Source organism: Hippopotamus amphibius, chromosome 17 (assembly GCF_030028045.1).
Source record: "Hippopotamus amphibius kiboko isolate mHipAmp2 chromosome 17, mHipAmp2.hap2, whole genome shotgun sequence".
In the NCBI taxonomy this organism is placed as follows: domain Eukaryota; kingdom Metazoa; phylum Chordata; class Mammalia; order Artiodactyla; family Hippopotamidae; genus Hippopotamus; species Hippopotamus amphibius.
Window position 1 is genome coordinate 1201915 of NC_080202.1, and position 20580 is coordinate 1222494.

The following is a 20580-nucleotide window of genomic DNA, read 5'->3' on the forward strand; positions in this document are numbered from 1 at the left end:
CCGCAGAGAGGCCCCGGGGCCCTCCCTCACGCCGCTTCTTCACTGAGGAGAGGCCCTGTCTTCGCGGACGGGTGTTTACACTTCGGTTAAAGTCCGGCTGCGCAGTGTGGCTGCGTCACAGGATCACTTGATGCCAAGCGTGTTCCTCTTCAGAGGGACCTGGAAGGCGAGGCAAGCCCCCCGGCCCTGCCACGTTGGGGACAGGACGCGCCCTGGGCCTCGGCGCACCGCGTCTGGGTGGTGGGGCCTGCAAGGGGCTCATCAGGACTCTTCATGGGAGGTTCTCCCTGGTGACAGGTCGGTACGCGTCCGCCCGCTGAGACGATTCCGCAACCAGAGGGTGTCGGGGCCCTTAGCACTCCTTCAATCCTAGTGTCGTCCTGAAGGCCCAGGTACCGAAACCTTGAGGTTGGTTTCAACTTCACTTCCGTGACCTGCCCTCCCACCCCCACCATCTTAAAGCAGTCCAGGTGAAGAAGCGCCTGCCAGGCTGGCAGGTATGCCGTAGAGACTTCCAGAAGCTCCACAGTGCACGTCAGCCAAGCCCTTTCGTAGCAGCTATGGCTCTGGGGACCTTGCTCCTTTAGCAGAATCTGGAAAGGGGCTGTGATGGCCTAGCTGTCATTGCCCATCTAGCCTGAAACTTCTTGTCTCAGATCAGTTACGGTATGCAAACTATCGTAGCTTTCACCCCCAAGCACGTAGCAAGTGCCACATCAAGATCCCGGGAGGGCCAGTCCTCCTCCCCCAGTGCCAGGGCTGCTGCAGCTCATGACACAGCCGGGACGATCTCGCACGCAGCGCGCGTCACCTGGTCCGCCCATGCGCACGGCCCCGCCCCCGCTGCCTGGCCTGCCCGCTTCTCCACATGGTCCTTGTCCTTGCACAGACAGGCGCCCTCCTGGGCTGGTGGGGGTCCATCCCTCTGTGTGGATGGCCTCCGGAGGCACCAGCCCCACAGGCCAGTATCACAGCTTACCTCCCATCTCCCTAGAGGCTCGAGAGTGTGCCTTGGCTCATGCTTTGAAGCAAACCAGCTGGCTTTCTGGCTTTTCCCCACTATTGTGATGGAAACTGGTAAAACTGGGATTTTTAAGAGAGAGATGGTATCACAGACTGCAAGAAGGAAAAGCATCAAACCTCTACCCTGGCCAGAAGGAAAACCAGCCCCAGCCCAGGCCGGAGGCACACCCAGCTCTCCGGAGCCTGTCCTCCTCCCTTTGAGGTTTGGTTCCGGCCTGGGGGAGTGGGGAGCACTTGGCTGTGAATCAGGCGCTGGGCTGGGGGAGAGTCAAGCCCCTGCAGTCCTCCACAGCCCCGGAGGGGGCGGCCACTGTGCCCACCGCACGGGCGCCCTGGGCCCTCCCCCCAGGCCACGTGGAGGCCACAGTGCGAAGCGTAGTGCGTGAGGAAGTCGTATTTGTCCTGTTTTGAGAAGCTGTTTTGTTCCTGCATGTTCCTCGTTCTGCGCGTGGGTGTGTGGCCAGGGCCAGCACACTGCACGCACCACGCACCTGCCCGCAGCGCCCGGTGTGGCTGCACCGGAGTTAAACCAGAGCCATGCCAAATAGTGTGAGAAGTGTACTTTTTAAGAAATTAATTTATTTGAGTTGAGATATTTTTGAAATAGAAAAATTGGTTGTATTTTTTAAAGCTATAATTCTTGTAGACATACTGTGGTTAAAAATTTGTGCTTATTAAAAACGGTCATCTATGTTTTGCACTCGAGATTTGTGAAAAATAAAGTTTCTGTGGGAAGGTGACCTCTGGTTTCCTGATCATGGAAGGGAGGCGGTCATCTGGCACTCGGCGGCTTGGGACTGGGTTCCCTGGGCTGGGAGGAGGGACCACGTGCACCCCCCCCCCCAGGTGGTAAGTGAGGGGCTCCCACGGAGCTGGGTGGCACCTCAGTGGACTCATCTAACTCACGATTCTGACTGGACGCACGGCAGAAGCACCAGGATGCTCGCTCCCTCCTCGTTTGCAACTGTTTGTCACGACTGAGCCCTCCCAGCCCTCTTTTGGTGCCCGCGGGGGAGCAGGCAGCAGCAGGCAGCTCTCCAAGCTCGACCTTGGCCGCTCTGTCTGCCGCAGCGCATCGGGGAAGCCCGGGGACTCTTAGCAGCCGAGTATAATCACTGGCATCTTCCCAGTGCTGCCCTGCCCTGCAGCAGTCTGGGTAACCAGCACTGGATGGCTAACCTGTAATCCATTTTTCCAGAATAACTGCGTGCAGCTGCACGAATGTGAGGTTCGGGTTTAAACTCCTTAATAACTTGTCCCAGAATGACTTGCACTGAGCCCTGAACAAACGTTGATCTGTGAAGAAGGTAGAGAACAGTAGCAAAGTCCAAGAAGGGGCCCGTGTGGGGCCTCGGGGGCACTGCTCTAGAAGTCGGGCAGGCCGGGCAGGGGGAAGGTGGCGGCGAAGCTCTCCACCTGGGCCCTGAGGGTGGCCACGGCCTGCTGGTGCTCCTGGGCGCCCGCCAGCTGCTCTGTGAACTCCTTCAGGGTGGCCCTGGCCCCCACGGCGTCCTGGATCTGCAGGGTCAGCTCTATCCCTGCGCAGCAAGAGACGCCGCTGCCCACGTGCCTGGCAGCCAGCCCGACAGCACTGCCGTCCAGGCGCCCGCCACCCCCTCGGCCTGCGCGGCCTGCCGGGCGATGCTGTCTCCTGGCCCCGCACTGGCCTCAGCGCAGAGCCGTGCTCCCTCCCCATCACACAGCCCTGTGCGGCCAGCATCCATGCCTCCCCTCACCTCTGTGAATAAACTGGGCAACTTTCTGGAAATCTTCTTCCAAGAGTCCTCGGGACGTCAGCGCTGGGGTCCCCAGGCGAAGTCCGCTGGGCCGCAGGGCGCTTTTGTCACCTTCAAGGGAAACAGGCTCTGTCCCCGGGCTGCACCCATCTCTCCACGGACCACGTGCGCTGGGGAGGGACACGTGGGCCAAAGGAGCAGGCCGAGGACACTGGCTCGTGTCTGGGCCACGCTGCTTTAAACAGCAGGGGTCGCCTTCTGAGACGTGGCCCTTGCTCCTGACGCCAGGCCAGCACCCGTCTGGGCTTGAGGTGCGCCGCCTGTGTCTTCGTCACGACCTGCTGAGTCATCCAGCCTTTGTGCGGAGGCCTGTGCCTCCCTCGCCCTGTCTGTCCCCAGCGGAGGCAGCGCGGTGTTGGAGGGGGCCGGCAGGGGAACACGGCCTGGCCCCCGTCCAGCACGGCACATCTGGTCCCCAGAGCCAACTCACGTCAGCCCTGAGAGGTGCAGACAGGAGAGGACCAAGAACACTCACCTGGGCAGGTGTTCTTGTTGCAGGCTATGGAACAGGCTTCCAGCACCTTCTCGGCCCGGCCACCGTCTGTGCCTTTGGAGCGGAGGTCCACGAGGATCAAGTGGTTGTCAGAACCCCCTGGGAAACCAGGTTGGACACATGGAAGGCGGCCCCATGCAGAGAGAAGGAGTCTCTCTCTTCCAAAGAAATGGGGGCGGGGCTGAAGGAGCTACAGCAGATGAGATCAGGAAGGGGACCCCCACCACGTGTCCTGCAGGCTTTCAGCATCTGCTAAAGACCACATGCCCCAGGGCCTCAGAGTTTGAGAAGCAACACAGAGTTGTTTAAAAAGGGAACCTGAGGATGTGGAGGGCGGAAGGCAAGCCCAGACCACCCGCTGCTGCGTCCCAACCCGCCAGGGGCAGGGGCGGTGCCTGGAAGCCTGTTGTGGTGACAACATCACTTGGGAATGTCCCGCTGTCTCTAAATCTGTCCTCAAGGCTGCCTCTAAGGGGGCCTCAGAGTAGCCAGCAGTGGGCGATCTAGGTGATGGGGTGGTGGGCACTCCGTCGTGCCTTTTGTCCCCAGTCCTGCAAGGGTGATAGTATTTTCAAAGTGGTGCAGAGGAGGACATGGAAGAACTTTCCAGAATGGCCCACGGCCACCCAGGCGTCTCCCAAGCGCCGAGCGTCACTGCACTCTGGCCAGCCCCGGGCGCTGACCTGGGGGACGGCCGCGTGGCCTCAGCTGATGGCAGCTCTGTACCCCCAGCCCCCTGCCCGCCGCGTGGCTTCCGGAACTCAGACGCCCGTTTGTAACAAGACCAGTGATTTGCAAGGCTGTCTCGAGGTCAGAATGAGCGTAGGGGGTCCCAAGTCACCCCATGGCTGCGGCCACTGGGCCCAGGGCGGGACGAGGCTCCAGCAGCCCCAAGGAGCAGGGCCGCCCCGCAGGCTCAGGTGCTGTCGTACCTGTGACCACTCTGTAGCCCAGCCCCATCAAGGCCTCGGCCAGAGCCCTGCAGTTGGCCACCACCTGGCGCTGGTAGACTCTGAACTCCGGAGTCATGGCCTGCTTCAGAGCCACCGTGACCCCTGGCAGGAGACGGGAGACAGACCATGAGTCAAGGAACCATCCGTCTCAACTCAGGCTTCCGGGCTTCTCAGTGTCACCAAGGGGGACGGGTTACATCTCCCCCCAAAATGACGTCTTTTAACCCTGCAGTTACCCGGCTAACCCTCAGACCGCTCTCTCTGAGCAAGTGCTTCTGAGGCAGCCTCTCTGCCACGTGACGTTTCGGGCTCAGGAGGTCCCCATGGGACAGCTGTTCCCAGCAAGATGAGCTTTACATCCTTTTTAAGCTCCGTGTGTGAAAATGGTCACTTAGCTGCTGCAAGGAGGCCAGCTTGCAGAGCAGAGCCCAGGTGACAGGGGCAGGCCTGACCACCTGTGTGCCCGACTCCTCTGGGACCTTGTTCGATCCCCAGGGCTGCTTAAAGGGGCACAGAAGACAGAGGAGGATGTAAACTATGTGCCGAGTGCTGGCACGGGGGCCTCCAGTCCGCGGAAAGGCCTGGAGAGGCCAGAGGGCAGGCATCCCACCGTTGGAGGGCGCTGAGCAGGTGGCTGCAAGGGGAGCCGCCCCTGCCCACCCCGGAGCCTACACTCCCCCTCCACTGTGCCCTCCACGTCCCTCCTTGCAAACACTATGGGGAAGCGACAACGTCCAGCTCCTCCACCAACTGCTCTGCTGCAAAGACAGAGGAACAACTTGAAGGGCATCACAGATTTTCTAAGGCTCGCGTACAACCAGAGAAGGAGTACGTCTACGACAGCTGTTGGGCCATCATGGAGTCGGACCCAGGAGGTACCAGCATGGCCCTAAGGTCAAGGCTGAGGGTCAGACACAGGTGTCACCGCCCGGGAGGCCAGGGGAGGAGCCACCACCCTGCTCACACGCTCCCTCGGCTGTGCTGTCTTCTGTCATCAGGTCCCCTCCCCGTGGTTTCTCAGGGGCTCACGTGGGGCCCGCCCGACTCAGTGAAGTGGTCGTCACCTCCGTCCCCACGGACACACTAACTGCTCCCCTTCTCTGCCTTGTCAGGGCCACAGGGAGCGACAGTGGGGGAGCCACCCGAGGCATGGGCCCCGGGGGCGGGGGGCTGCGTTACCAGCAATGGCGTGGTTGTGGGGGCCCCCCTGCAGGCCTGGGAACACGGCGGAGTTGATGAGCGACTCCAGGTTGTAGCGCGTCTCTCTGCCCGTCTTGGGGTCCACAGTGCGCACTCCTGGACGAAGGACAACACGGGGTGTGGGACAGGCCGTCCCGTTCTCTCAGCGCCTGGACGCAGACCTGCCCGCACCCCCACTCCCGGAGGCGATGCTGTGGCCTAGGAAGAATGCTTGCTCCTGTTGGGGGCGGGGGCGGGGGGCCACCCTTCAAACACGAAAGGAAGGAGGCTGTAACAAAGAGGACGCCTCATGCGTATTTCCTCAAAGAGCTGAGCAGGAGAGCAGCCTTCCAAGGTGACGTCTCTGGAGGAGACAAGGCTCGTTTGGCCAGAAACGGGGAGGAAGCTGCCTTTCCGAGAAAAGTCAGGGATCAGCAGTAGGAACTGCTCCGAGGGCGTCCCCTCCATTCATTCATCCCGTCCTCACGACAGCAGTCCCAAGGGACAGGCACGATTACTGTGACCCCTGCTCTGGGGGTGAGGACTCGAGGCACAGAGAGGCTGCACAACCAGCCCAAGATCACACAGTGCGGCCGTGGCAGGACCAGGACTTGCCCTGCCTGGCTGGGTCAGTCCAATATCACCAACGCATGGTGGCGAAAACAAACGTCTCCCAGATGGTGGGTAAGGCCACCTGCCCCAGAAACCGGAACACAGCTGAGGAGGGGACTGCGAGGGGCACAGAGGCAGCAGGGCCCTGAGAAGCCCAGTGGACACGTGGTGTGTCCAGAGGCTGGGCGAGGGGGGCCTGCAGGCAGTAAAGAGACGCAGTCACCAGAGAGGGGTCTGCTCTGCTGACACGAGGCTCGTGCACGGGGATGACCACGGGCTGAAGACGACGGGACCCTAATCCAGCTTCTTGGGAACGGGAATCCCATATACGGGGAACGTTTACATGTGGGCTCCACTATGGGAAGGAGAAATTCCTCACTCAAATGACAAACACTTACTACGGTTTATACATCAGTGTCTTATGGTTTGACTACTGTGAGTCTTTCTCTGGGAGAAACATGCTACAGTAAGCTCACTAAAGGAACGCGGCACCACGAGGCCTCCTGGAGCCCCGCCAGCCATGCACACCCCAACACCTTTCACTCGACGGGATAAGCTGAGCCACAGGACACTGGCCCCAGGATACCCTTCCCCCTCCCCCTTCCCCCGGGCCTGGAGAGCTGTGCTCAGGGCTTCCTGCTCTTCTCAGGATTCTAACATCCTCCAGGGGCCCGAGCCAATCTTCCCGGCTCCCTAAACCGACCGTGGGCCCAGCCCCTGCCAGGAGCGCACCCTTCCTGTAGAAGATCATGCCGGCGCGGCAGCCCCGCAGGGTCTTGTGGGTGGTAGTGGACACCACATGGCAGTGCTCAAAAGGGGAGGGCACCACACCGGCCGCCACCAGCCCACTGATGTGCGCCATGTCGGCCATGAGATACGCCCCGTTGTCGTCGGCGATCTTGCGCAGCCGGGCGTAGTCCAGGTTCCGGGAGTAGCAGCTGGTCCCTGAGACAGCAAAGGTGACCCTGAGTCACACGTCCTCGGCCAGCAGTCAACGCGCACAGAGCCACCCTGGGCGTGCCAGGCGTCTGAAAGCCGGCCTTGCCCCTCTAAGGTCTGAGGGCGGAAACAGGGGACACCTTCAAATCTTGCTCTCTGCCCCGCATCACGTGGTTGGGGCAGCCCCGGCCATTAGCACCCCAACCAGGCAGGGCCCAACCTGTCCTGCTGGTCCTGGGGAAGCGCACAGGCCTCACAGTCCCGACAGAAAAGGAAATACTCAGACCCAGCCGCTCAGCCGCGCGGCAGAAAGAAACAGGGAGCGGGATGGGGTGGGCAGGGCCAACCCCTCACCTGCGATGATGAGCTTAGGGTGGAAGAGGCGGGCGTTTTCCTCCAGCTGGTCGTAGTTGATGTAGCCCGTGTCGGGGTTCACCTGCAGACGGCATGGAGACGGGGGCTCGCACCAGCCCCTCCCGCCGCACCGTGCCCCCTCCTGCCTGGCCGTCGAGGGGAAGGGGACCCCCTCCACCTGTCCAGAGCTCTCTGCTGCCCTCACTCCCAACCAGGACTTGAGGGCGAGACGGGGCACAGGTGCTTAGACAACCAGGCATCATCGTTCTTAGACAGGATGCCCTGGGGGTCCCGCCGCAGAAGGAACCAGAAGGCCAAACACGCAGCACACATGCAGGTGCGAAGGCCCTGCCGCCTCACACCACGTCTGGTCCAGACACGAGCTGAGACGAAGAGGCCCGCGGGCACCCAAGCCAAGGCTGCTCAGACACCCCGACTGTGCACCATGGAGGCCTGGGCACCAGGGCTTGAGCTCTTAGAGCCAGGAATGGATCAGCAAGGCCCCCGGGGACAGGGTCGAAAAACAAGTCTATTATGTTTCTGTACATATAAGCGGGAAAAAACAGAAAATGAAATTTTAGTAATTACATTAGTTTCAAAAACTGTAAAATATTTAACAAAAGATGAACAAGACCTCTGCACAAAGCACTATTGAAGAAAACTTAACAAGGTCCAAAAAGAGTAATTAAGGCAGCATATGCTTGCAGGACGATCTGGCGGACAGAACTGAGCCCAGGAGCTGAACCCCTCGTGCTGGAAGGCAACCCGCTCAGTGAGGACGGGGACCCTGCAAGAAGGAGGTTTTCCAGGAGCAGCACTAGGCCAGGTGGGTGCCCACCTTGTCACCTGGGCGCCAACCTCACCCCAGACACAGAATTCCCTTCCCAGCAGACCATGAATCCACCTGCAGTGTGTAAAACCCAAAACCAGTTCTGGGGGGAAACAGATTTCTTAGCAATTTCAGTTTATTAAAGTTGTGTTAAAGCACTTGTGCTGGGATTGAACATAACCACAGAGGGGTCACTGCAGGGAGACTTTAGGGGCATGAGGGCCCCGGGGAGGAGGTGGTGGGAAGCTCCTGCCCCCCATGGGGGGTTCAGGTGGGGTGGGCGCCCTTTCCAAATGAAACAGGTGCCTACAGCTCAGCACAGTTACAGAGCTTGTGTGAGACATCGCGGGACAGGCTGAGGGACGCTTTGGGGCTTGGTTTGCAACTTTGTTTCAAGGGCGTGAACTGGTTCCTCCTCAGTCACCTGAACTCAGCAAAGAAACTGTTGTCAATAAAAAATCAACAGCTGACCCACAGTAAAAAGACTTGGACATAATTCTAAAAATTTTTAAAAAGACATTAATTACCAGGAAAATTCTGTTGCTACTCTCTCCCTCCACATGTTGCTTGTGAACTTCTAGGACTTTTTAAAAGGTTTTTCGTGTTTGTTTTAAATATTGAAAACTCAACAATAAAACAGCTCCTGGAAGGATTCACAGGCATCGGTCACAAACGACGGAGGGGCCAGAGCGGTGACAGGAAGTGGAGACAGGGGTTCCTGCTGCTGCTCGCCCACCCGCCCCTGCGGGGAGCCAGGGCCAGGCAGAGGAGGGGCCGAGGTGGCTGCCGCAGGAGGCGGGTCAGGTCTGCGTCCGCCTCCCTGACCGGCAAGACCGGGGCCCGCAGACGCCCTGCCAGGGATGGCGGGCGGGGACCTCCTGCCTGGAAGAGCCTCTTCAGGGACACAGGACCTCGAGCTGCAAAGCATGAGGCGGCCCGAGGCCTCCCTAAGGCCAGAAAACAAGTCCGCGCCACTCTCTGCCACCCTCCTTGCCACAGTGAAAGAAACTGCAGAAACCAGCTTTGTGTTCCAAGTGCCAAGACAGCCCTGTGACACCACCGTCACGTTCAAAATCCTCCCTCAAGGCCAGCACCGGGCAGCGTGGGCGGATACCCGTGCCTGGAAACACCCAGGCTTCCCCACGGAAGAACGCATGGTCCCTTGCACATGGAGCACGTGGGCAGTAACTGGAACTGGAATGAAGGCGAAAATGGGGCCCACCACAAAGACCACGGGGGCCCGGAGGGAACGCTGGCTGGGTTCTTCAAGGAGCAAAGTTACGCAGCTGGCTGAGCACAGGTCTGGCGGGAGCGGGGGACGAAGATACAGCCTGTTCTCAGCATGGCGGGGGCGGGGGCGTCGGCTGTGCAGCCCCGGCTGCAGCCCCCAGTGGCAGGGCCGGCTCAGCTGGCTGGGGGGGGCTGTGCGCTGCGCCGGGGCTGCTGGGGCAGGGGTTCAAGCAGGCGGTCTGCCTGTCACCACCCCCCCCCCCACAGTTCTGGAGCAGCCAGCACCCCCGCTGTGGCTGAAACTTCTGGGCAGTGGCCTCCCGTCCGTCTCCCTGTGCCTCAGCTCAGCCCCTGGCGCTCTGTCCCCTGCAAGCCCTAAATGCCCAAGAGTACCCAGGGCAGGGAGACGCCTGACAGGGACCAGGGACGGGGGGCAGAGGGGGGCTTCCTGAGGTGCCTGGGAACGAAGCTCCTTATTCCCACGGGCGCAGCCAGCACTGCAGGCTGTGAGGAACCGGCCATGGCGCTACAGAGAGACGCACCCGTACCTTGTAGGGCATAGATTCGAAAAAGATGGACGTAGCGGAGATCTTCTTCTTGTCAGTCATGAACCCGTGGGTCAGGTGGCCCCCGTCGGGCAGGTCCAGGCCCATAATGCGGCCATGGGGCTCCACCAGGGCCGTATACACTGCAAAGTTCGCGGGGGAGCCTGGAGCGGGCAGACCAGGGAGGCGTGATTACTCCTGCCCACGAGGCCATCGGCCAGGAGTGACCAGACCAGGGGCCTGGCCGCCACCATGCACTGCCCCAGACCCAGGTGCCCCTGGCGGGGACGTTCAGAGACTGGCAGCCGAGGGCGTCGGGGGAGACCCCAGGCCCGGCAGGAGCCCCGGGATGCGGACAGGAAGCAGCCACCCTGGCCTGCCTGGATGTGGCCGTTACCTGAGTAGGGCTGCACGTTGACCCCCCAGCACTGGGGGTCCAGGCCGTAGACCTGCAGTGCCCGCTTCTGACAGAGGACCTCCAGCTCATCGATGAACTCCGTGCCACCGTAGTACCTGCGGGGGAGGCAGGGGACGTGGGGGTGGAGGCCAGGGCCCCAGGTGGGACGCAAGAGCGAGGGTGGGAAGGTGCGCCCTGGACCCACTCGACACCTTCTGTCAGCGCCCAGGGGGCTGTGTCTCCCCATCCGAGCTGGGAGGACGCACCTTGACACTGTCACGACTGTGTGACCACCTGTGTGACATGCCAGAGGGGTCCGTTCACAGGGGTGGCGTGCGGGAAGCAGAGTTACTGGGCTTTTTTTTTTTTTAAATTTCTAATAAAATTGTATTTTGTTTAATAGTTACATATCAAAATTTACCATGCATTTATGATTTTTATTATTTGCATCTAATAATCACAATATCCCAATCCAGAAGAAATTTTTAACACTTAGGCCTTGTGCTCACAAAAGCTTTAAAATTTTTAAATTAAATGTACATACATTTTTTGAGTAAAGTGAAAACCACGTAACATAAAATCTGGCGTCCTAAGCATTTTTAGCATCCAGTTCAGCAGTGTTACATCGATAAGCCCATAACAGTGTTGGTAACCCATCTCCAGAACGTCTTCATCTTGCAACTGAAACTCTGCACCCACCAAAGAACAGCTCCTCCCCCACCTGCCCACCCCCCCCACCACCCCGCCAGTTCTGCTTTCTGTTTTGCCGCCTCTAGGTACCTCATCTAAGTGAAACCATCCAGCATCTGTCTTTGTGTGACTGGCTTCTTTCGTTTAGCATAATGCCCTCACAGTGCAAGCATGTTGGAGCAGGTGTCAGGATTTCCTTCTTTTTTGAGGCTAAAGGACATTCCACTGCACGGATGGACCACGTTTTGTGTATCCACTCAGCCATCCGTGGACACTTGGGTTGTTCCCACCCTTTGGTCTTGTGAATAATACGGCAGTGAACGTGGGTGTGCAAATATCTATTTGAAGTGCTGCTCTCAGTTCTACTGGAGAGATGCCCAGGAGTGGGACTGCTGGATCGTGGGAGCTCTGTGTCTGATGTGTGAGGAGCCTCACTACGGTTCCCACAGTGGCTGCGCCGCTTCACACTCCCACCCACAGTGCGCAAGGGCTCCGGTTTCTCCACAACCTCACCAACAGCTGTCACTTTCTGTATCCCACTGTGGTTCTGGTTTGCATTTCCCCGATGGTTAGTTTGTGATGCTGAACATGTTTCGTGTGCCTGTTGGCCAGAGTTACTGTTTCGTGGGTATAGAATTTTGTCTCTGCAAGACGAAACACCCCTGGAGGCGGTCACCAAATCAAGTGTGTACTTAATGCCACTGAACTTTTCACTTAAAAATGGTAACTTTTATGTCATGCGTATTTTACCACAATAAAGGGGGGAATGTGAGGTTTTCACTCACAACATTTCAGACACCAGATGTGTGGGGTTTCTTCCTCACAGAGCCCAGTCCTGGCAGTGCTGCTGTCCTGCAGTGCAGCTCTGACCCAGCTACCCTCAGCCGGCATCACACCCACAGGGTCTGCAAGGCTCCGGTCCTCAGGTCCCCCACATTCCACGTGACCAGCTGGGGGTTCCCACAACACCCCCTTGGGTGTGGTAATTGCTAGCAGGACTCACAGAACTCAGGGCGGCCCTTCACTCACCATTCCTGGTTAATCACAAAGGACTCAACTCAGGACAAACGAAGAGCTGCACCGGCAGGGCATGGGAAGGGGCTCGGCGCGCTCACACCCCACCGGGCGCCACCCTCCCGACGTGTCCACCAACCAGGACGGTTCCCCAAACCCCGCTGCTCAGGTCGTTACGAGGCCTGATTGGTGAGATCATCAGCGGCCCGCCAGTCGAGCCCGGGCCTTTCCGCCACCACGCCACCCCGAAGCGCTTGAGGGGCCACCAGGTGTCTCCCCCTTAACACAACTCCGGTCTGGCTGGAAGGGCTCATCGTGAGTAACAAAAGCCGATCAAGGGATCTGGGAGCTGCGTCAGGAATGGGAGGAAGACCCGAGGCCCTCCTACCACACTCGGGGGTCCGCAGCCTGGGACACCTTACGGGGGGCTGAACGGCACGCACGTTACGTCTCAACAAAACTCTGATAAAACACAAACACTGGAACTTTGTCTTTCAGCTTGTACCCTGCGGCCATTAGTGCTAGATCAATAGTGTTTTCAAATATTAACTCTGATCACTCATAGCGTTCCAAAAGGCTACCTCACGTTGTTAAGAAAATATGGAAACGAAAATGGGTATTAATCACCTCTTAAAAGAGCCGTTTACTGTGAACAAATGCGTTCATTACCTGCACACCTACCTCCGGTTTTTAACGACAGTCTTACTTGGTTCAGGGAAGGAACTGAAAACCACAGAGCGAGTCTTGCAGCTGAAAGCAATGGTCTGGAGGATCCCTTCCACTTCACACTCTCTGCTCTGTGACCCGAGAGGGCTGGTCTCCCCCAGCCTGCAGGACAGCGGCCACGCCAGGGACAGGCTGTGATGGGCAGGGTGTGAGGCTGCCCCGTCTTCCAGGGGAGCAAAGACAGGATGGTGACCAAGAGCCACTGGCAGGGGCGGCCGGGAGCTGTGGCAGGAGCCACGGGTGACAGGGCCCGTTAGACCGGAGCCGCCATATATATACGACTTCTCGTGGTTCTCAGAGCGAAAGAGTTGACCGAAATCACTGGGTAGGTACATCCAGCATTTAAAATGCAGAAACAGTGTCCAGTGTGACAGGTTATTTTCACTTTGGGGTCCCTCCTGACAGGGATTCAACTCCTCACGCAACCCTCCACTGAGCAACGACCTTCCTCTGGAGGCTCAACTGCATCCGGCAGCTGCCCCCTAGGGCCTGGCTGTTATTCTAGAAAGGACAGGGGGGCTGTCCAAGTGGCCCGAGAACATCAGTGCTGGCACCCGCTGGGAATCATGAGAGAGCAGGAGGCGGAAGGCCCCACCGTTGAGAACCTGGCTGTTTTCTGAAACCCCCACGTTTTCACGCTACACTAATTCACTGCCTGGGAGGCAGGCCTGGACAACACCACGTACCTCTGGCCCGGGTACCCCTCGGAGTACTTGTTGTTTAAGCAGGACCCCAGGGCCTCCAGAACAGCCCGGCTGGCGAAGTTCTCCGAGGCGATCAGCTCCAGTCCGACCCTCTGCCGGTTACTCTCCTTCTTGATGATGTTGTAAACCTGACAAGAAGAAAACAGGCTGAACATCGGGACGCCTCAGCGTCACGTTCCGCTCTGACCCCAGCAACACCCAAGTAAAGAGAAGAGACGTCATCACACACTCGTCCTTTGCCCTCAGAAGCCGAGCGCGACCAGACGAAGACGGCTCTCACAGCACCCAAGTGACAGAGGAAGTCCTCCTCAAAGCTTTTAGCATCTGGGAAGGAGTTAATAGGAAATGAACTAAGGAAGACAAAACGATGGAAGAGCAGATGATCCCTAAAACATGTATCCCAAGGGATTTTAACTTCTACGCCATCTTGTTATTTTCATCCCTGCATTTCACAGGACAAGATTCCCTCCGAAACCTTGTCCTTTGCCCCTCTTCCTTAAAATAAAAGATGTTTAGATAAATCCAGAGATAGAAAACAGACCACGTGGTTGCCTAGGGCTAGGAACTTGGGAGGGTGGGTGGGGGGTGACTGCTAATGGGGTGAGCTTTCTTTTTGGGGGGGGGGATAAAAATGTTCTACAAGTGATCGTGAATACACTAAAAACCACCCCACTGTGCACTTTAAATGGGTGACTTGTATGGTAAGTGCATTCACTTACCTCACTTATAAAGCTGCTGTAAAAATACATAAATAAAAGATGTTTCTAGAAGCACTCCTCTGAATGTAAGGAAAGGGTCAAATCTCAACGACCCAACCCGCCCCCCTTTCCGCGGCCGCAGCCAGCACAGTGCTCTGTACTTTGCAGAAACTCAAATATTTAAATGTATCCTCAAAGGACTTTTGGCCACTGTGTAGCCACTGTCCACAAATCCCCCCCCTTACTCAGACCGCAAGGCTGTCCCACACGGTTTATTTCTGGTAAGAACCAGAGGTCTGAGCAAGGGCCTCTGAGTCAGAACACCTGAGCAGACCCGCACCTCCACGTCGCTGTCTCTCAGGGGCTGCACCAGCATCTTCTCGTGCGAGGACCACAAGTCGGCATCGCAGGGGGCCCCGTCGACTGGAGTCGCCATCGCGCTGGTTCAGAGTCACCTAAAAGTGGAAGAACTTCCAACATTAAACTCAGTCCCAGCTCATGGCCACCTGTCAGCTCCCGAGTGGCTGAAGTAATGACACGTTGGCCTCACCCAGAGCCACCCGGACCGTCGCAGAACCCCGCGTGGGACTGCCTGCCAGCCCGCTGCTGGTCACTGGCTCATCAGCAGACCCGCCGTCCTCGCCATGAGGCCACCCCAGCCTGGGGGAGCCCGGCGCGCCCTCTTCCCACCTGAACTTCTCCTTGTTGTGGCTAACCCCCCAACTAAGCCAGCTTCCTGAAGGTGAGGACCGACACCGCACAGCCATGAGGGAGTATTTGCCAAATGAACAAGCGAACTGCTGGCTTCTGCATTAAGGACCAGGGTCAGAGGCGCACACCCAGATTCAGAGTCATTGCAGCACAGCAAACGGGAAAGGCGTGTGTCTTTTTTTTTTTTTTTTAAGGCATGTGTCTTAACGTACATTCCCACAAAGAACGAGAATTTGAGCTGGGTGGTATTTCTGCTAAACGGAGAGCTTAAATATTTACGGGAACTAACTTCCTCTAATCGATAGTTGGCAGCTTTTCAGTACTTTCCATTAATTAAATTTTCATTTCAAATATGTTCCCTCAACAATTACTTTTTTTAATAAACACATTTTTATTTATTTATTTATATTATTATTTTTAATTATTTTTAGCTGTGTTGGGTCTTTGTTGCTGTGCGTGGGCTTCTCATTGCGGTGGCTTCTCTTGTTGCAGAGCACAGGCTCTAGGCACGTGGGCTTCCGTAGTTGTGGCTCATGGGCTGTAGAGTGCAGGCTCAGTAGTTGTGGCGCACGGGCTTAGCTGCTCCGCAGCATGTGGAATCTTCCTGGACTAAGGATGGAACCCGTGTCCCCTGCATTGGCAGGTGGATTCTTAACCACTGCGCCACCAGGGAAGTCCGCCCTCAACAATTACTTGACAATTATTTATTGAGGCCCTTCCCAGTGGCAGCCACGGCACTGGGACTGGGAACACAGTGGGAACCAAACGGACCAAAGCTTCGTGAGGCTTTCCTGAGGCAGGTGAGCAGGAAACAGAGCAAGCTCCCCAAATGCAGATGGACAACCGAGCCACAAGGACAGGAGCTGGGGGCAGGCTGTTTGGACAGTGGCTGTTGGAGGAGAGGACACCAGACTCAGCACTGCAAGATGATAAATATACATATAGGTCTCTGCTCCTAAACCCTGCGATTTCCTGGGTGATGGGACTATCTCTTGCCCTCATGAGACGACTCCAGGTGGGGCCGGTCACCAGGACGAGCATCCACTACGAGAAGTCTGGTGTTTTCAGTACCCCCGCCGCCCGCCCCAACTCCTCCAGAAAGGGGAGGGGCTGGACACAGCGTTGATGGTCCCTCACGCCTCCATGAGGAAGCCCCCATGAAAATCCCAGGAGCATGGGGCTCCGGGAGCTTCCAGGCAGGTGAATATTCCACACCCCAACTCCACAGGGCCCCTCCCAGACCTCGCCCCGTGTGTCTCTCTCCATCTGGCTGTTCATCTGTGGCCTATATCACATCCTTTCATAAACTGGTGCACGTAAGTGTCTCCCTGAGCCCTGTGAGCTGCTCTAGCAAGTGCTCGGATCCAAGGAGGGGGCCTGGGAGCCTCTGATTTGTACCTGAGCCGAAGAGGAGTTGTGGGTCACCTGGGGACCCGATGCTTGCACCTGGCATCTGAAGTGGGGGCTGCAGGGAGGCTGTCTGGTGGGACTGAACACGGAAGCCGCGTGTCTGTGCTAACTCTGGTTAGTGTCAGGACTGAGCTGACGTGTAAGACACCCCGCTGGTGTGGCAGAATCGATGGGTGAGGAGAACCTGCCCACCTGGGGTCAGAAGTGCCATGAGTGGTAGCTGGGAGAGTGACGGGGAAACACAGCAGAAAGCACATTTTTCCTACACAAGTACACGCACGCACATAATTTGCTAGACAAATATACCCATTAAATAAAACAGCCTAATAGTCCCCAGTCTCAGGAGTCCTCCTCAATCTCCGGAAGACCTGCTGAAAAGAAACCATCGGTAACCTTTAGCCAGGAAATTCCTAACTGGGGCTTTCGAAGCAGCTGTTATTTTAACAGAAGCACAATGTGATTAGAAATACAGCCACTCCCACAAAATACAAACAAAGCAGCAAGTGCTGGGACTTAAATGCCAAGAACGCTTCTGCGGCAGGAGCAGCACCGGCCACCGTGCCGGGGGAGCCACCGTGCCGGGGCCTCGTCCTCGTTCTGCCAGAGGTAGGGACAGACGTGTGGGTGATCTGGGCACCCTGCCCGCGGCTTCTCTGAACTCAAGAACAGCTTCCCACGTGCCTTCAGCAGGTGGCAAACCCACAGAAAGCGCACAAAAGACAAACAGGCCCTCTGGTCCTAGAATCGCAAACAGAAGAGCTTCTTTTAGATATAACTACTCAAGGGTGAAGAGGACTCAAAGGTGGCAAGCAACGCAGAGCAGGTATTTCTCGACCACCAAGCAGCTACAGTCCCCTCGGAACCCCCTCGGCCCCCCCCCCCGGCCATGTCAGAGCCACTCTGCTCAGGAAGCAACGCCACCCCACGCTGCTCACTCAGCATCAACCTTGCAGCTCTCTGCCCTCAGTACAGACCCCTCTCTCCTCCCAGATGCCAACTCCAGTTCCTTCTCAACCCCAGGGCGGGGGCTGCCTGCGTGGCCTCTCCCCTCCCGGGCGCGCAGTGCCCGCTGCGCCCGCTGCCACCCTGTGGGGGAGGCTCCCATCCTGCATCCTGTTCCCACTCAGGTCAAGTCATCCCCCAAATGAAGTGCTTAGTCTACACCCTTGTTAAATGCACATCCAACTTGTGTTCTAATTAAGCTTTTTTTTAAAACCATGAGGAAGTCTGAATTCTTTATTCAAATAACTTCAAGATTCTGTGTCTTCTTTCAATTAAATCAGTAACATCTATTATAGACAATCTGCTATACTTGGGGCATTCTAAAATACAGTGAGAGAGGCAAAGATCCTGAATGTGATGGTTATTAGTTCAGGAATCAACCTGGCAGGGTTAGGGATGCCCAGTAGCTGGTGAACAAGAGAGACAAAGACCCTGAGACTGTGTGCTTTTTAGATCAGAGGGAGGAACAGCATTTTTAGCTGATGTTATATTTAGGAAAGTCCTTCTTAGCATCCATTCTTCAGGTCTGGAGGTTAGCTGGACAACAGTACACCTTGAACTTCTCTCTCTCTCTTTTTAAAAAATGTATTTATTTATTGGCTGCATTGGGTCTTCGTTGCAGGACACGGGCTTTCTCTAGTTGCGGTGAGCGGGGTCTACTCTTCACTGCAGTGCGCAGGCTTCTCACTGCGGTGGCTTCTCTTGTTGCAGAGCACAGGCTCTAGGCTCACGGGCTTCAGTAGCTGTGGCACATGAACTCAATAGTTGTGGCTCTCGGGCTCTAGAACCCAGGCTCAGTAGTTGTGGTGCACAGGCTTAGTTGCTCCGCGGCATGTGGGATCTTCCCGGACCAGGGATCAAACCTGTGTCCCCTGCCTTGGCAGGATTCTTAACCCCTGCACCACCAGGGAAGTGCCTCTCTCTTTTTCTTTGTACTGTGATGTAAGTGCACAGTTCTGTGGCACTAAATACACTCACACTGTCGTGCAACCATCCCCACCATCCGTTTCCAGAACACATCCATCTTCCCAAACTGAAACTCTGTCCCCATTAAACCCACTCCATTCCCTTCTCCTCCAGCCTGGGGTGTCAGCTATTCTAGTTTCTATCCCTATGTATTTGACTATCTCAGGTACCTCATGTGAATGCAATCATACAATATTTGTCCTTTTGTGTCTGGCTTATTTCACATAGCATAATGTCATCCAAGTTCAACCATGATGGAGCACGTGTCAGAATTTCCTTCCTTTTAAAGGCTGTATGGACAGACTACGTTTTGTTTATCCCTCCATCCATGACTGATATCTGGGCCGCTCCCACCTCCTGGCTCTCGTAAGGCTGCTATGAACATGGGTGTACAAATAACCAAGTCCCTGCTCTCAGTTCTTTTGGGTATAGACCCAGAAGTGGGGCTGCTGGATCATATGGTAATTCTATGTTTAATTCAAAACAAGCTTTGGTATTTAGAGCCTTACTTCACTACCACTAGCCTACAATGGATTCATTCACTCACTCCTTCAACAAACATTTACTGAGCGACTCCTATGTCGCAGGCACTGAGCTAGGCACTAAGAAAGCAAACTAGAAACACACGCGATAACTTCAGGGAGTGACGACTGCTATGAGGGCAATAAATGGGTGGCAGGCGTCTGTGGACCAGCCGTGGAAGGTGCCTGGGCTGAGATCTGAACGTTGGAAAGGAGCCAAGCTTAGAGATATGGGGTAAGAGCAAACACCAAGTGCAAAGGCCCTACAATGGCAAGAGGTTTCACTTGTCAAGGGTCAGAAATGAGGAAGAAAACAGAGACACAGGAGATGCGATCTGAGGGCCCAAAGGCCAGAACAGGGATGGGAGAACAGATTCTCACCTTGAGGGTACTTATCTCACAAGTTGCAAACTGTGCTGCAGAAACCTAGGTCGTAAGTTATTTTCCAAAGCACCTGCTTGAGAAATAACTGTCTGCAGCTAATAACCAGAGACACCCAACTGGGGAAGATGGAGGTTCCCTGTGGAAGAGCAGGTGGACATCTCGTGAGCTGGACCCCTCCCATGCCCCACTTCCCAACAGTGAAGACCACACCCGAGGGCACTGGGCTGAGCTCACGGCAGGGCCCGCCCGCGGGGGTTAAGGCCTGCTCTCCACGTCCTCACGTGCAGCCCCAGGCACGGACACCTGCTTCTCAGTCCCCTCGCGTACGACGCAGGGGCGGTGGCAGTTCCGAGCTGGCTGGGAGTTACACGAGGTCCCAGACACAGAGCACTCAGACAGGGCCGGACAGGTAACTCCTCAAAAATGGGCGGCTCCTGTGGCGGATCTTCCCCGGGCCTCTGTCACCCGAGCGGCACCCGCGAGGGGTCTCCTGAGCACGTCTGTCTGTGTCCCCCGCTTGGCGGGGGAGGAAACAGGCCCCGGCGGCACGTGGCCGCGGACAGCGAGTCAGAAGCCGGCCCCCGATCCGCGAGGCGGCCCTCGGCGAAAGCGCACTCGCCTCCCGCCCCCCGGCATGTTCCTTCAGGCAGAGGCCCCCGCGCTGCCGACGGAGGCAGGTGCCCGCGCCGGCCCCAGCGGACCGAGGGTCGCTTAGCTCCCCTCACGTCGAGGCGCGGGGCCCGGGCCCGGAACCCGCTAGGCCGCGGGGAGGCGCGGGGAGGCCGCGCGCGGGCCGGCGCCCCTCTCCGAGCCCCCCGCCCCGTCTGCGACGCGGGCCGCAGGGCGGCGCTGGGCCGCAGCCCCCGTGAGGACGCGCCGGCGGGCGGCCGCGCCGCGCGCAAACCTGAGGTGCTGCACCAGGGAGGCGCCAGCAGGCCGCTCCGCACTCACCAGGCCCCGCCGTCCCAAGCCAGCCGCCGCCTGACGCGCGCGCGAGGCCCGCGCCCGAACCTGGCGCGACCCGCCCCGCCCCGCCCCGGGGGCGCCAACCACAGCGCGCGTCTCGGCGAGCCCCGCCCCCGAGGCGCCCAATCGGAGCGCGAAGCAGGGCGCGCCCCGCCCCGGAGGCGGCCGCAGGCTGGGCCCCGCCCAGGACGGCGGCGCGAGGCCCCGGCGCACCTGGCCCGGGGCGGGGCGGCGCGGGGGATCGTGGGAAGACGGAGGCGCTGGTCCCTCCAGCCGGTCAGCGCCGCGGGCGTTCGCCCGGGCGGGGCGTGGGCCCCGGCTCCCGCGCGCCTGTTGTGCACGTGTGGCGTGCCGGAGCAGCCGCCTGGCTTCTTGAGTGTCCTAGTTCCCCTCTGGGAGCCGGGGTGGCTGCGTCCGCCGGGCAGGGCCGTGGGAGGC

The 20580-nt window shown here is 57.9% G+C and overlaps 1 protein-coding gene across 4 annotated transcripts; it reads right to left on the reverse strand.

The window, feature by feature from the left end:
- Nucleotides 1–1579: 1579 nt before the first annotated feature.
- SHMT1 (serine hydroxymethyltransferase 1) lies at nt 1580–20212 on the reverse strand. Of its 4 annotated transcripts, none has more exons than XM_057715099.1 (12): nt 20128–20212; nt 14523–14637; nt 13467–13612; nt 10351–10466; nt 9957–10117; nt 7350–7431; nt 6789–7001; nt 5445–5561; nt 4245–4367; nt 3295–3411; nt 2760–2870; nt 1580–2561 (listed from the first exon to the last, which is right to left on the reverse strand). In XM_057715099.1, the coding sequence occupies exons 2-12, from the start codon at nt 14616–14618 to the stop codon at nt 2389–2391; spliced, it is 1455 nt and encodes a 484-aa protein (XP_057571082.1). In that variant the 5' UTR covers nt 14619–14637; nt 20128–20212; the 3' UTR covers nt 1580–2388. The 4 variants fall into 4 exon arrangements, with proteins under 4 accessions (XP_057571082.1, XP_057571083.1, XP_057571085.1 ...); XM_057715100.1 differs by having other exon boundaries at nt 20081–20161; XM_057715102.1 differs by lacking the exon at nt 20128–20212 and adding an exon at nt 19174–19311.
- Between the last annotated feature and the right edge of the window lie 368 nt (nt 20213–20580).